Source organism: Peromyscus maniculatus, chromosome 8 (genome assembly GCF_049852395.1).
Source record: "Peromyscus maniculatus bairdii isolate BWxNUB_F1_BW_parent chromosome 8, HU_Pman_BW_mat_3.1, whole genome shotgun sequence".
Lineage (NCBI taxonomy): Eukaryota > Metazoa > Chordata > Mammalia > Rodentia > Cricetidae > Peromyscus > Peromyscus maniculatus.
Genome location: NC_134859.1, coordinates 41875537 through 41888695, shown reverse-complemented (window position 1 = coordinate 41888695; position 13159 = coordinate 41875537). Strand labels below are relative to the sequence as shown.

The 13159-nt window shown below is 52.3% G+C and overlaps 1 protein-coding gene across 1 annotated transcript; it reads left to right on the top strand.

The window, feature by feature from the left end:
* The first annotated feature begins 9795 nt into the window (after positions 1-9795).
* Hand1 (heart and neural crest derivatives expressed 1) lies at positions 9796-12966 on the top strand. The gene is made up of 2 exons (XM_006984899.3): positions 9796-10430; positions 11946-12966. Exons 1-2 carry the CDS (start codon positions 9888-9890, stop codon positions 12048-12050), a joined length of 648 nt encoding a protein of 215 aa, XP_006984961.1. The 5' UTR covers positions 9796-9887; the 3' UTR covers positions 12051-12966.
* Positions 12967-13159: the final 193 nt, after the last annotated feature.

The window sequence follows — 13159 nt, the reverse complement described above, 5'->3', positions numbered from 1 at the left end:
CCTCCCAGCCCCCACTCTCCCCGGGCTTCCAGAGGGTCCCCTTTTCCTCAGACCTGACGATTACCCTGTGCATCCAACCATATTCACTCTCTCTGACTCCATAGCAAACACCCTAGGGGGGAAAAAACTCGCTCTGTGGATGCCTGGTCGCCTGTACATTCAATTTCTCTCAATTAGGAGACTCTGTTGGAGACACAATGGGTTTTGGTGAGCTTGGCTTCTGGTTGGTTTTTATACAAATGTACAGAAAGATCTGATTTCCTCTGTGATTTTTATGGCAGGAGAGAAGAGGCCATTAGATTAATTTCTGCTCTGTTTTCTGGAACTTTCCTTTCTGTTCTCTTTTTCTTCCCCCCTCCCCCCTCCATCCTTTCGGTTAATAGATTTTTGGAAGCCTTTGCTTTCATGGATGAAAATGGGTTTTTAGTAGCTGCAGTAGTTGGATTTGGGTTTGGGGCCAGCTTCCACAGCTAAGAAAGCCAGTCCTTTGGGTCACACTCTGGGTGGCTTTTGGGAAACTAATGGGTGGCTCCATGGGGTTGTCTGTCCAAGAAGGACTCTCACCAGGAGAAATTCCTTCCTTCCCGGAAGGAAGCCTGTCCTAACAATTCACTCCTCTGAAGAGAAAACACAAGTCTACCTCCCTTTCCCCCAGACACCGGTTTCTTAGGGGGTTTCTGAGGGCGGGGTGGGAAGGTGGGGGGTGGGTGGGGGGGTGGGGGGAGCTCTGGTGGTGGAGCCCTTGCCTGGTACACATGAAGCCCACAGTACCGGTGCAAGGGAAGCAAACGATTCTGATTTCTTCAGTAGTCGTCTACCAGCCCCCTTGTAATTCAGCACAAAATTCTTCCCAAGACAACACACTAGGATGGAGATACAATGTGCAGCGGGGGTGGGGGGGTGGGGGGTGGGGGGTGGTGCTTCTCCATTCCACATCCAAGGCCCTTGGGCTCATCTTTAACTTTTTAATGAAGACCTCCCCTCTGTGAGGAAAGGAGACAAAGAAGAGCCCCGAGAGATTTGAACTTCAACGGAAAAAAAAAATGGAAAACTCTGAACATTAGGGTCTCTCCCAAAGGCCAGAAGAGCCTGCCAAGGCATCTGCCAGCGAGCTAAGCGGTTTCCCAGTGTCGACCTCAAATCCCTTTTTTGTTTTTCTCTTTTAAAGTGTGTTTACAGTTGACCATTATGGGAGAGATGACGGATGGAGCCTGGACCTGTTTAAAATAATCAGACTACCCATCAGGCTGACGCTTCTTTCCTAGGGCTCTTGGGTGAAGGAAGGGTTTGGAATGCTCCGGGTTGCCACCAGTTTCAAGGAATGCACTGGGGGTCTGTCTCTCACCCCCATACGAAGCCATTGCCGCCCTGGTGGGCTTCAGGGGTTCAGTTAATGAGACCTTTGCCACAGCTTGACATGTGTGCTCCTGGTGGCTTTAAGCTTTCTGTTCCGGGGCGAATCTGGGGACTTATGGTCCCTTAGAGCAAGGCTACTTGAAGTCTGGAGAATCAGGACCCGAGGACAGAGGAGGGGCTATCCATTTCTACACCCAGCCCCAAGTTCTAAGGAAGGGGGAGTCGAAGAGGAACCTCTGTCTCCACCTTTGTGACATAAGGAGTATCACGTCAGCTCTGACTTCCACCCACAGATGAGATTTTTCTCTATTGGAATGTATTGCATTCCTTTCAACTAGATGCGACGGTGAATACATCATTTCTGTCACAATGGCAAACCCCACCAAGGGGTTTCTGGGGGCTCGCAACCTTAGAGTTTCCATTCCCACATACTCTTTGGCCTCCTCTGGAAGAAAAAGATGCTGGAATTTAGAGCCCTGAATTTTCTCCCTGAGGTCGTTTCATTTTGCTGGGCAAGCCTACAGAGATTCCTGGTTCCTATGGGGGGTTCTGCCAGTGAAAAGCACAAGGCTGAAAGTCAGGCATGGTGGTGGAACGTGCCTGTCATCCACTTGGGAGCTGGAGGCGGGAGGAACAGGAGCAACCTCAGCTATATTAGTGTCTTGGATGCCAATGGGTTTTAAAATGAGACCACGTCAAAAGGAAGAGGGCGGTCCTTCGGATGGGGTGGCTCAGTGAGAGAGGCTTGCCTAGCATTCAGGCAAGGCTCTGGTTTGATCTCCAGCACAGCAAAATATGTAAATAAATAAATAATAACAGAAATCGGGGAGAAAGCAAAGTTTTCCATGAAAATCCAACCCCACTGAGACCATCAGGAACCTCTGCGGTCAGCTTGGCCTCTGGCTGCACACCCTCCCAGCCCTCAGCTGGGAGCATGGGCACCAGGACTAGGTGAAGTGGCTTGATTTGGTTTTGGTTAGGAGATGAACACAGATGCCAAGGGCCTGGCGCATGCCTGGTACACTACCTGCACTACAGAGCCAAAGCCCCCTGCTCCCTAGGAATTCAGATTTGACTTATGAAGGAAAAAAAAAACTTCCCAGACTTTGGAAGCAAGAGGTCAGGCCTCAGAACTGACCTTTCTGTGCACAGAGCACAGATAACCTTCTAAATGAAAAATGGCTGGGCAGGTGGTACTCTTGAGAGCAGTTAACAGAATCCCAAACACAACACAACAAAACCAAGATGAAATCACCCTAGATGCCAACCGGCCTGGTGAGAGACACCCACCTGCCTTCCGGGCCACTGAGTGCTGTGGGGCTGGAGCAGGGAGGCCTCAGGCTGTGAGGACAGGGACTCTCCCAGAACCCACTCCAGTTCTGAGTGGGGGTGGGGGACACGGGGCAGAAGGTGTCCGGTACTTCTTGATTTATGACTGCCGCACCCCGAGCCATCCCATAAATTTGGGGTCCGTTTTCACCAAAACCGTGAGTTACGATTTTTCAAATAAATACACTTTCCAATCAGACGGGGTTCTGTTTAGGTTGAAGGCTTCCCGGCTTCCCGAAGCAGACATCTCTCGGTGTGGAAAATACACACAGGAGGGAACGGAGCCGGGACGAAGCTCAGACAACATAAAAACTCGTGTAAACACGTTGTCATTTACGGACTTCGGAAGAGAGAGAGAACGGGGTGGGGGCACTGAAAAGGGAGGGGCTGGAGGAAGCACATCCATGTTTAATTCTCTCCCAATCCTCTGGTCTCAGCCTGGAGGGAGGACACGGAAAATTTAATATTCTTTTTCCGTAAGCTTGATTTATGTTACTCATTAGAAAAAGGCAGGGGTGGTGGTGGGTTTACCTTAAATAGATTTTGAATTTTTTGAGGTTGTTAAAAATGTAAGAATGGATGAGGTTTACACAATCTCTCTCTCTCTCTCTCTCTCTCTCTCTCTCTCTCTCTCTCTCTCTCTCTCTCTCTCTCTCTCTCTCCTGTTTTTCATTAGGGAACAGTGTGGCCAAGGTAGGTAAATCAAGATGGATTTTTTTTTTCACCCAGCACTGGAGGATCTGTGTGTAGCTGCATCCTTCACAGGTACCTTGCCTTACTCTGGGTCTCAGTTGCCACCACCTGTCCAACAAGGAGCGACTCAGACTCAGAAGCCACGGAGCACACAAGAAGATTCTCACAAAGTTATGAATCTAACATTAGATAAAAGTTACTTCGGAGCCGGCGTGGTGGCACATGGCACACCTTTAATCCTAGCGCCCAGGTGGCAGAGGCAGGCAGATCTCTGTGAGTTCGAAGCCAGCCTGGTCTACAGAGTGAGCGCCAGGACAGCCAGGAGTACACAGAGAACCCCATCTCTGGAGGGAAAAAAAAAAAGTCATTTCTGGCTTGGATTCTTTCTGGCCAGACCACACTCCTCATCCCAAGAAAAGAGGTCCCAGGGGAGGAGGTATCTGCTCCAGCCTCACAAGGTCTGAGCCAGGACTCTATCAGTCTATGTGCCCTTACGGAAATTCCTTCCCCTCTCTGGTCTCATTTTCCTTATAAATGTCGAAGTGGGTCCTTACAGTATCTCTGCAAGTCCCCCACACCAAAGCGACAAGGTTTCTTTTTGTAACAGCTTCCTGGAAACATCACCCCCCCCCCCTGCCTATCTCTCTCTCTCTCTCTGCTCAGAGAAGCAAGCCAGGCCAGATTGGAAAACCCTAGACCCTCCTTAGATGCGACCGAGAAATGTTTAAGGGATTTGCGCGCTCAGGCTGCCGCAGCAAATGGCCTGGGGGCTGATTTATGGCGCGTTCCTGCGCGACGCGATTCCCTAAGACAGCGAGAATATTTTACACCGCGCTAATATAAACAGGCGGCCGGCCGGGTCCTTTTTATGGAGTTCCTGTAATTACCCGGGCCCTGACAGGTCCTTGATTTACTGCCCTATTTAGATAAGGGGTCCGGTGCGGGGATTGCCCGTGGCGTCAAGGTCACTGGATGCGGCGGATCGCGGGGTTTGCTGTAGGCGCCGGGTGCGCATTCACTGGAGTTTACAGGCCACTGTCGGGTGAGCAGAGAGGAACCCCGCCTCTCTCCAAAGTATCACCGTGCCATCGGGGAAGCTAAGTCCCCAGAGGTGGCTGGCAGGTCCCGGCCCCGGCCTCGGCCCCACGCGCGCGTATGCACACACATACACATGTACTGGAGCATTAGCACAGAAAACGGCGGTGGATGTGTGGGACTGGGATTCGGGTCCTCCAGGACTCAGTCCTTATCCTGGGGGATGGCAGCTGGGTTCCATAGGATCGGCCGGACAAGGAGAGGACCAAAACTCCATCAGCAGAATCCAGCGGCCTGGCCGGCTGCCCTGGGCAAGATTTTGCATCTCGTCAAGGGTGACACTCTTCCTCAGCCATGTAGCAGCATCAGACCATCCCTAGGGGCTGTTGCAGGTTGAATTGATTCTTATTTTATGTGGTGCCACAGTACACCAACCACTGCCCCAAGCCCTATCCACACCTCACCCAGCCTTCCGCGGGTTCTCCGGGGCAGGTAGAGGAAACTGCCAGTTGCCTATATTCTAAGAGAAGGAGCAGAATGCGCCAGTTTCAACCCAGGTGGGCTCTGTCCTGCTAGCCTGCTTTCCCTGACACCGTTACTTAACCGCGGAGGAGTGTGCTCTTTTTTTTTTTTTTTTTTTTTTTTCTTTTCTGTGAACCGGGAAAGATTGCCTGCCCAGGGTCACCAGTATCATTGGGGGACAGACAGACCTGAGAAGCCTGCCTCTCAGAGTGCCAGGCCAGCAGCCGAAGGCACACTGGAGGCACTGGGGGGTCTGGCAGGGGAACCCCTAGAGTGCTTGGCTCCTGAGGCTTGATATGCAGAGAGGTAGGCTGAGGGAGAGTGAAGTCCTGCGGACCTTGGTGGATCTATGCCACCGATAGTGAAGAGACAGAAATCACAAGCTCAATTGGCCAGCCCTATCCCTCCCCCAACACCCTTTTTTTGTTTCAAATGGGAAAACTGAGGCTTGGAGAGGGAAACAAAGAGTAAGCTCCTAGCAGATGCCAGAATTCGAGGTGAGGTGGTGTACACACAGCACTTGGGAGTCACAGGCCGCAGGATAAAGAATTTAAGTTCTACCTGAGCTACATATTGAGTTGGAGAGCAGCCTGATTTTGCATGAGAATCAAAATCCAAACAACTCCACAAACAACAACTAAACTGGAAGCCTGTCTTTTGTTCAAATTCCTGTATGCCACACCCCACCCCTCGCCCCAACACAAACCAGCCTGAGGTTGGAAAGGGAATCCCCACCGCAGGACCCCGTCACTTCCCCACCCTGTTTCCCCACCACGTCTTCCTCACTCCTCTGAGCCCCCGGGTGTCACTCCAAGCATTTTTGGAAGGCTGGGCCTGGCATCTAGGAACCTTGTCCTCTCCTTGATATTGGTAATTGTGAGTAGTGGGGAGTGCTCCACTCCCAGCCCCAGCAGATTTCACATAAGGCCCCCCTGATTCCAATCCTGAGACAATGGCACTGTCTAGGGGCATCCATGGCACTGTCTAGGGGCATCCTACCCTTTAACATGCACTGGGGAGCAGGTGATTTGGGAGCCTTCAAGGGGCCTCTGGGATTGTGGTGTGTGTGTGTGTGTGTGTGTGTGTGTGTGTGTGTGTGTGTGATGACTCTCACCTTGTACTGTATGTAATCCATTCTCTACCAGAATATCTAGCCCAGATATGCAGCCCTAAGTGATCTGTGTAGCGTCAGGAAAGTGGGCCTCACATTGCTGGGTGGAAAGCTGTGCCTTTTTATATAGATGCTAGTGTGACCCTACGCGACTGTCCATTGTCCTTGTGGGTGACCTGATAATATGAGCACCGCTGGACAATTTCATTTTGTCAATGTGATTATTTTCTAAGGCTGGGAAAAACATGCAAAGCCCCGAATGCACACGGTGTTTGGAAACCATGCAGCACATGCAGAGGGAATTGAATACAGAGACTTTGACCTGAATGCTGCTGTGGAGCTTGTCAATGGGTGAGAATGTCTTTTTGTGAATATTAGTATATATGCATGTTGTCTGTTGGATTTTTTTGTCGTGTGTGTGTGTGTGTGTGTGTGTGTGTGTGTGTGGTTTGGGGAAAGACTGATGCTATTATTGTTGGTTTTGAGACTGGCGTGTAGTGCTGCTGGATCTGACATTTAAACCTTTTTTTTTTTTTTAAAAAAAAAATAAGCTTTATTATTAAAAAAACTTGCAAATAAATAAAAACACCACACACCAAAAATAACCAGACCCAACATCTGTACAACTCAATGAACTTCTATACAGCTAGAACAAGCTTTGAAAGAGAAAACTGTGACATTTCACATTAAATCTTACACTTTCAGTACTGAATCTAGTTTATACCCTTATCCACCACCAAAAACAAAAGAAGCCACAACAGAATTAGAACTAGAAAAGCCATTAGCTTGATACCCCCTTCCTCCTATCTTCTGTCCATTACCGGACATTTAATAGAACTCCTTGACTAACTCCATTCTCCTGCGTCAGCATCCCAAATTGGCTCAGACTACTTCCACCACTACCCAGCTGGTGCGATGGTGGTTTTTTTTGTTTTTTTGGAGAGTTTCTGTTGTGAATATAACTCTGAGGAACTTGTAAAAAAGATACAAAGAGTGGTGGTGACTCCTGACTGAAATCCCAGAACTCAGTGAGGCAGGGGGACCAGGCTAGGCTACATGAGACTCTTTTTAAGCAAATACTTAATTAAAATAAAATAAGTGCTTGTGGTCTGGCAAGGGGGCTCAGTGGGCAAAGGTGCTTGTCACCGAGGCTGGCCCCCTGAGTTTAATCTCAGGAATCTACATACTGGAAGGACAGAATGAACGGCCTCCAAACGCTGTCCTCTGACCTCCCCACATACACACTATGGCACCCGTGTGCTCTCCACAAATAAATAAAAGTAATTAAAGAGTGCTTGGACCTGTGAAAACATGTGTGCACCTCTGCATCCAGTGTTTAGAAGTATGTGCCTCAGATAAAACTATGGCCTTCTTGTACCCCCAGAACCCAAACTGGAAGCCCCTATGTTTAACCTACTCAGAGGGTGACAGACGTGTGTTAAAAAAAAAAAAATGCTAGGTACGAGTGGATCTTGCAGTACTGTACGCATGCCATGTCATTGTATTGCTAAGGGGAATGAGACCTGTAATTACACTCGGGCGTTGGTGTGTGCCAGCGAAGGGGCCAGCCTGTGTGCACCGACCTATTATAGTGCCCGGGGTGAAGACTGATGGGGTCAGGACTATGTTGAGGATCCAGGCCCATCTCATGGAGTTCCTTCTTACCATCCAGGTTCCCTCGTTCAGAGAGTGCCTCGCCATCTGCCCATCTGCCAGGCGCTGGACCCCGAGGAACAGCTTCGGAACCGGCGGGGCCCTCCCCGGCGAGTCTCCGCCAGCTCCCGGCTCAGCCCAACCCTAGCGCGGCCGGCGCCAAGCGCGGCGGGTTTCCAGCTCACCTGGGGCAGAAAAGAGGGGTCCCAGGACCTCTCTCCACCTATGCCCACAAACTCCTGCACGGCCGGCCGGCGGGGACCCACAGCCCTGCCAGCTCCCATAGGTGGAACCCTGGCGCTCAGAGTCCAGCGGCTCTCTGAGCTTCCATCCATGCCCTAAGGCGAACAAACGTATTCTCACAGAAGTCCACGTTGACACAGGCACGCAGAATCTCAATACACACGCGTTCCTAGGCTTTTACACACGAGGGCCCGTCATCCGCGGGGCCCACGACCTGCTCCACATTCGTTTTTACTTACCCTTTTGCTACCGGGCCTCACATTCCCGTCTGCACACCGTGGCCTTTCTCCTACTGCCCCTGTCTGGTAATTGTCTTACTCACAGGATGGGCCTCAGTAAGCAACTTCTGAGTGACCGGATTAAAAGGGAATTAAAAAGAAATGGACATAACCTCATTTCCCCCTTAACTCACACTTGAAAAGGGGGCACGTTCCCCCCTCCCCCGTAGGAGCAAGACCAGAAAGGTTGATGAGGTTGGAGGGGTCCTAGGAACAGGGAACTTAATGGAAAGAAGACCCAGAACCCCCGACTTGAAGCTTATATCCTGGTCTCCCAGGTTATTATCAACCCTTGGAAAGTCATCTCTTTTTAGAATCCCAACTCGGAAAAATGCCCTAGGCCGGAAGGGAGCCGCACAAAGCTGTACAGGTAGACCATGCCTCAGCCTGTAGGTGTGAAGTGGCCTGGGCCGGTTTCTCCGTGGCTAGCAGGGGTGAGGGGCTGGTTTCCCACAATGTCAGCTCCAGCCGAGGTATCTTTATTGGATCAAACATTCTCATGCGGGTGGTGAGCCGGATGGAGGAGTCAGGAGCCCAGCAGTCGCCGGCTCCGAGCTCTACGTGCGAATCTTCGGAAGACACTGGGGAGTCCTGCCACAGAGCTGCCTTGGGGCCAAGGCGCCGCCAGGCTGCCTCGCCACCAGCTCGGCCTGCCGGCGTTTACACCCGAATCAGGCGCCTGAGAGGCGAGAGGAGCAGAGATCAGCCACTGCCTCCACCCCCAACCCCCAACCCCGGAACAAACCGGTCAGTGCCCAGGAGCTGGAAGCCCCCTCTCTCTTTTCCCGCCCTCTTCCACCTCGGCCTCTGGAAGGCTCCTCTGGGAGTCAGCAGCTGGGCGAGAACTGGACCACCGAGAACCACCTTGTGCGGCAGTAGCTCCAGGTCCAGCCCGAAGCAGAGGACCTAAGGGCGGGGCTGGAGGTGTTAGGGCCTAGCCTACTTTCCTGCTGCGCCCAGTGGCCTTCAGGCTCCCACGAAGAGCAGCGAGCGTCCTTAGAGTTCGGGTTCGGGAATGCTGAATATCCTATTCTGAATTTCAGGCCTAAAAACAAGGGCGAGTTTTGCTCTGGTCCTCAGTCCCTATCTGTGAAATCAAATGTATGTGTGTATGTGCGTGTTGGTGGGGCTCTCTTTTCAAGGGATGATTCTAGAATCCTTTCCTTGGATCCATGAGGAAAGGGTGGTAGCTTCAGTACAGGGCGTGTGCAGGCCTGGCCTCAAGTTCGCAGCCCCCGCCCTCCCAGGAGGGGAACTAGGAGAGGGGAGGGTCATAGGCGGGGCCGGTTCTCAGTCCCTGTGGTCAGCCTAGAATAGTGTGGCGCTTGCCGAGCATAAAACTTGGGACCGCCACCCCCTTTCCTCCTCCTGCCATTGGCTCCAGCTAGAGGTTGACATCAAAGCCGAGGCCTTAAATAAGCAGGAGCCTGATGGCAAGTCCGCAGAAGGGTTAAACGGGTCTTTGGAAATCCACACCCTCTCCCTCTCTGCCTGCAGAAACCCTGAAGAAGTCAGCAGGTCCCGCGTGTCATCTCCAGCCTTGCTCAGAACTCCTCCAAAACCCAGCCAGTTCGCGGCCCCCGGGAGCCCACGGGTGGCCCCGTTCTGTGGGGGCGCATGGGGCGGCGCTAATTGAGCTGGCGGCGCAGGCCAGGAGCCTCTCCAACATGAACCTCGTGGGTAGCTACGCACACCATCACCACCATCACCACCCACACCCGGCGCACCCCATGCTCCACGAACCCTTCCTCTTTGGTCCGGCCTCCCGCTGCCACCAGGAGCGGCCTTACTTCCAGAGCTGGCTGCTGAGCCCCGCTGATGCTGCCCCAGATTTCTCTGCCGGCGGGCCACCACCTACCACCGCGGTAGCGGCAGCCGCCTATGGTCCCGATGTCAGGCCGGGTCAGAGCCCAGGTCGGCTGGAGGCACTCGGAGGCCGCCTGCCCAGACGAAAAGGCTCAGGACCCAAGAAGGAGCGGAGGCGCACCGAGAGCATTAACAGCGCATTCGCGGAGCTGCGTGAGTGCATCCCCAATGTGCCCGCGGACACCAAGCTCTCCAAGATCAAGACTCTGCGCCTGGCCACCAGCTACATCGCCTACTTGATGGATGTGCTGGCCAAGGATGCACAAGCGGGTGACCCCGAGGCCTTCAAGGCTGAACTCAAAAAGGCGGATGGCGGCCGGGAGAGCAAGCGGAAAAGGGAGTTGGTGAGTCCCCGGGTTTGTAAGCTCCAGCCAAAGGTGCGAGCTGGGTTAAGAGCAGGCCTGCAAACAGCGGGAAAGCTATGTTGTTCTGGATGCGATTTTGAAAGGCTGGGGAGAGTTCTGAGACTTGTCACAGTCTGTCATTGTGTGCACGGAGGGGAGGTAGAGTCACAATTAAATTCAGTCATAACTGAGTGAACACAGAATCTTGCTTTTTAAAGGGCCTTCTTTGAGGATGAATTGAAAAACTTTGAGTCCCCCCTCCTCCCAAAAATGCGTGTGTAACACATTTTGTTTTAAATTTGAAGTTCTGAACCTTCCCTTGGCTCCCCTGGAAGCCAGGTTGAGAATGAAAGTAGGAAATGACGTAAATGTAGGAGTACGTAAATTTCGTACTCACGTATGAGATTCTCCAAAAATTTTTAAAGTAAAAAAAGAATGGAAGTAGGGGCTCCCTACTTTAATTCGCTTGAGAGTGAATATCTGAGCGTGCAACCAATTAGTGCTTTCCAAGGGGTTTACTGGAGAGGCTTGTCTACCGCCATCGTTCTACTAACTGGAGAAAAAGAGGCTCACTGGGGGAATCAGGGAGAAGCAGGATGAAAAGTCAGTTTTTCAATGCTGGGTCCAGTCTGCTTCACTGGCTGCCGGGCGTGGCGACCTTAAAGGCTTTGCATTCAAGAAGCAGAAGGGGCTCTGGCCTTTGAGCTAGCCTCCGGTCAGCCTGTCTGGGTCTTCTCCAGTTTGGGTGATCTTCCTTCTCAGGGCAGTGGGACTTCTGGCCGCCCGAGTTCCTTCAGTCAGTTTGGTAGGCTCAGGCCCAGGCACATTAGAATGGACTGGGGAGCTTTGCAGGTTTTTATCTGACCCTCAGGGCCTGTGGCAAAGTAGGGATAGTTTACCTGGAGCCACCGGAAAGACAGACTTCCAGCCTCAGCTGCCTGAGGCCTGGGCTGCTGGAGATGCGGGCTGGCTGACCCGGCATGAGGAGCACCTTGTTGGTTACTGCCTCTTGCAAGTAGCACCACCCTGGGTTCCTGCTAGGAGAGCTGGGCAGAAGGACTGTGGAGGCCAGGCCAATTCTTTCCTCCCCGCATAGTGAGGGAGGCTTCCGGCACCCGGTACTAGCACCCAACTGTGCATCCCAGCCCAGATGCACAGGCTGAAAACCTGGAACAAGTTATACACCAAGTGGATTACCATTCCCACCCTTCCACACCAGTCCTTTCAGATGCTTGCTCTCTCTGCCCCCAAGACGCCTTAAAAAAGTCAGCTTCCCCAGACTTGCCCAGACCTTCCCAAGTTGTTCAGACCATCCGGGATCCTAGAAATTTAGAGCATAAAGGCAGATTTATGATCCTGATTGTCTGCTTCACAAACAGACATCTGTCACTTATTTAAAGACGCCCAGTTACTGCTCCCGACTTGTTCCCCTCCAAGCCGGGGAGACCGAACTGAGTAACTTAAACCTGACTTTCTTGCTTTTTTTGTTTGTTTTTTGTTTGTGTCCGTTGGCAGCCTCAGCACGAAGGCTTTCCTCCTGCCCTGGGGCCAGGCGAGAAGAGGATTAAAGGGCGCACCGGCTGGCCTCAGCAAGTCTGGGCGCTGGAGCTAAATCAGTGAGACCAGGCCGGCGCCGAGGACCGGGCTGCGGCTGGCCCACCTGGCCACCCGCGGAGGAGAAGGACGCAGCGGCCAAGGCCGGCCTCCGGGTTCCCGCGGTTTGCGCGCGCGCCTCGCCCTGTCTCTGCGGAGCGCCGACGGGTCGGCTGCTGCAACTACCCACTAGGATCGCACGTGCAATGTCATTTGAATTTGTTAATACAGTAAGAGAAAGAGAAATTTATATATATGTTCACTTCCCGCCAAGGGCGGCTCTTGGAGGCTCGACGCAAGAAAGGAGGGACCGCCGAAACCCAGGCACCCAAAGACGCACCCTTCCAACCCGGCTGGGTGGAACTCAACCCGAAAAGGCCGTACTCGTGCCTCTGTCTGGCTCGCTCTCTTGTCTCCGGGGCTCTGCGTCAGTACCCCCGGACGCCTTCTCGAGTTAAAATGCAATAAGAGTATTCAGTAGTTTCTTGCCAGGAAGACGGACGCTGCCTGGGTCGTTCTTTTCGGAACAGCGGTGTTTTTCCTTTTTTGTCGCTGCACTTCCTATCTAGAGGGAAGGCACTGCTTCCCTCCCTCCCTAGCACCTCTGCTTTCCAGGGGAAATGTTTCCCTTTCTTTTCCTCCCTCCCCTTCCGTACCTTCTCCTTCCCCCCTTCCCTTTTCTTTCTCCATCCTCGTCCCCTTACCCTCTCTTTCCTCTCCTTCTTTCTCCTCCATTTCTTTCCTTTTCTTTCTAAATAAAGGCTTTCCCCTTCGCTGCCGAATTTTATAACGTATTTAAACTACCTATCATGCCTGTTACTCTCAGGTATATATCTCCCTACCCCCACCCTCTTTCTACCTCAAATCCGTGTGACCACTCGCAGCCCCACCCTTTGCCAAAGCAATATCTATGCTCTTGACTTAATAAAAAGTTTTCCGAGAACCTCGCAGGCTTGTGTGGTATTGCTGCCAGCACCCTTCTTTGCTCAGCCCTCCCGGTGGTCTCTGGTGCTCCCCCCCCCTTTTTTTTTTTTTGATAAATACCGAACCAATCTGCAGACCCCAATCTGCAGACCAAACTGAGAGAAAGAGGAAGGCAGGGAATGGAAGGAAGAGCGAAGTTCTGAGAAGATAAC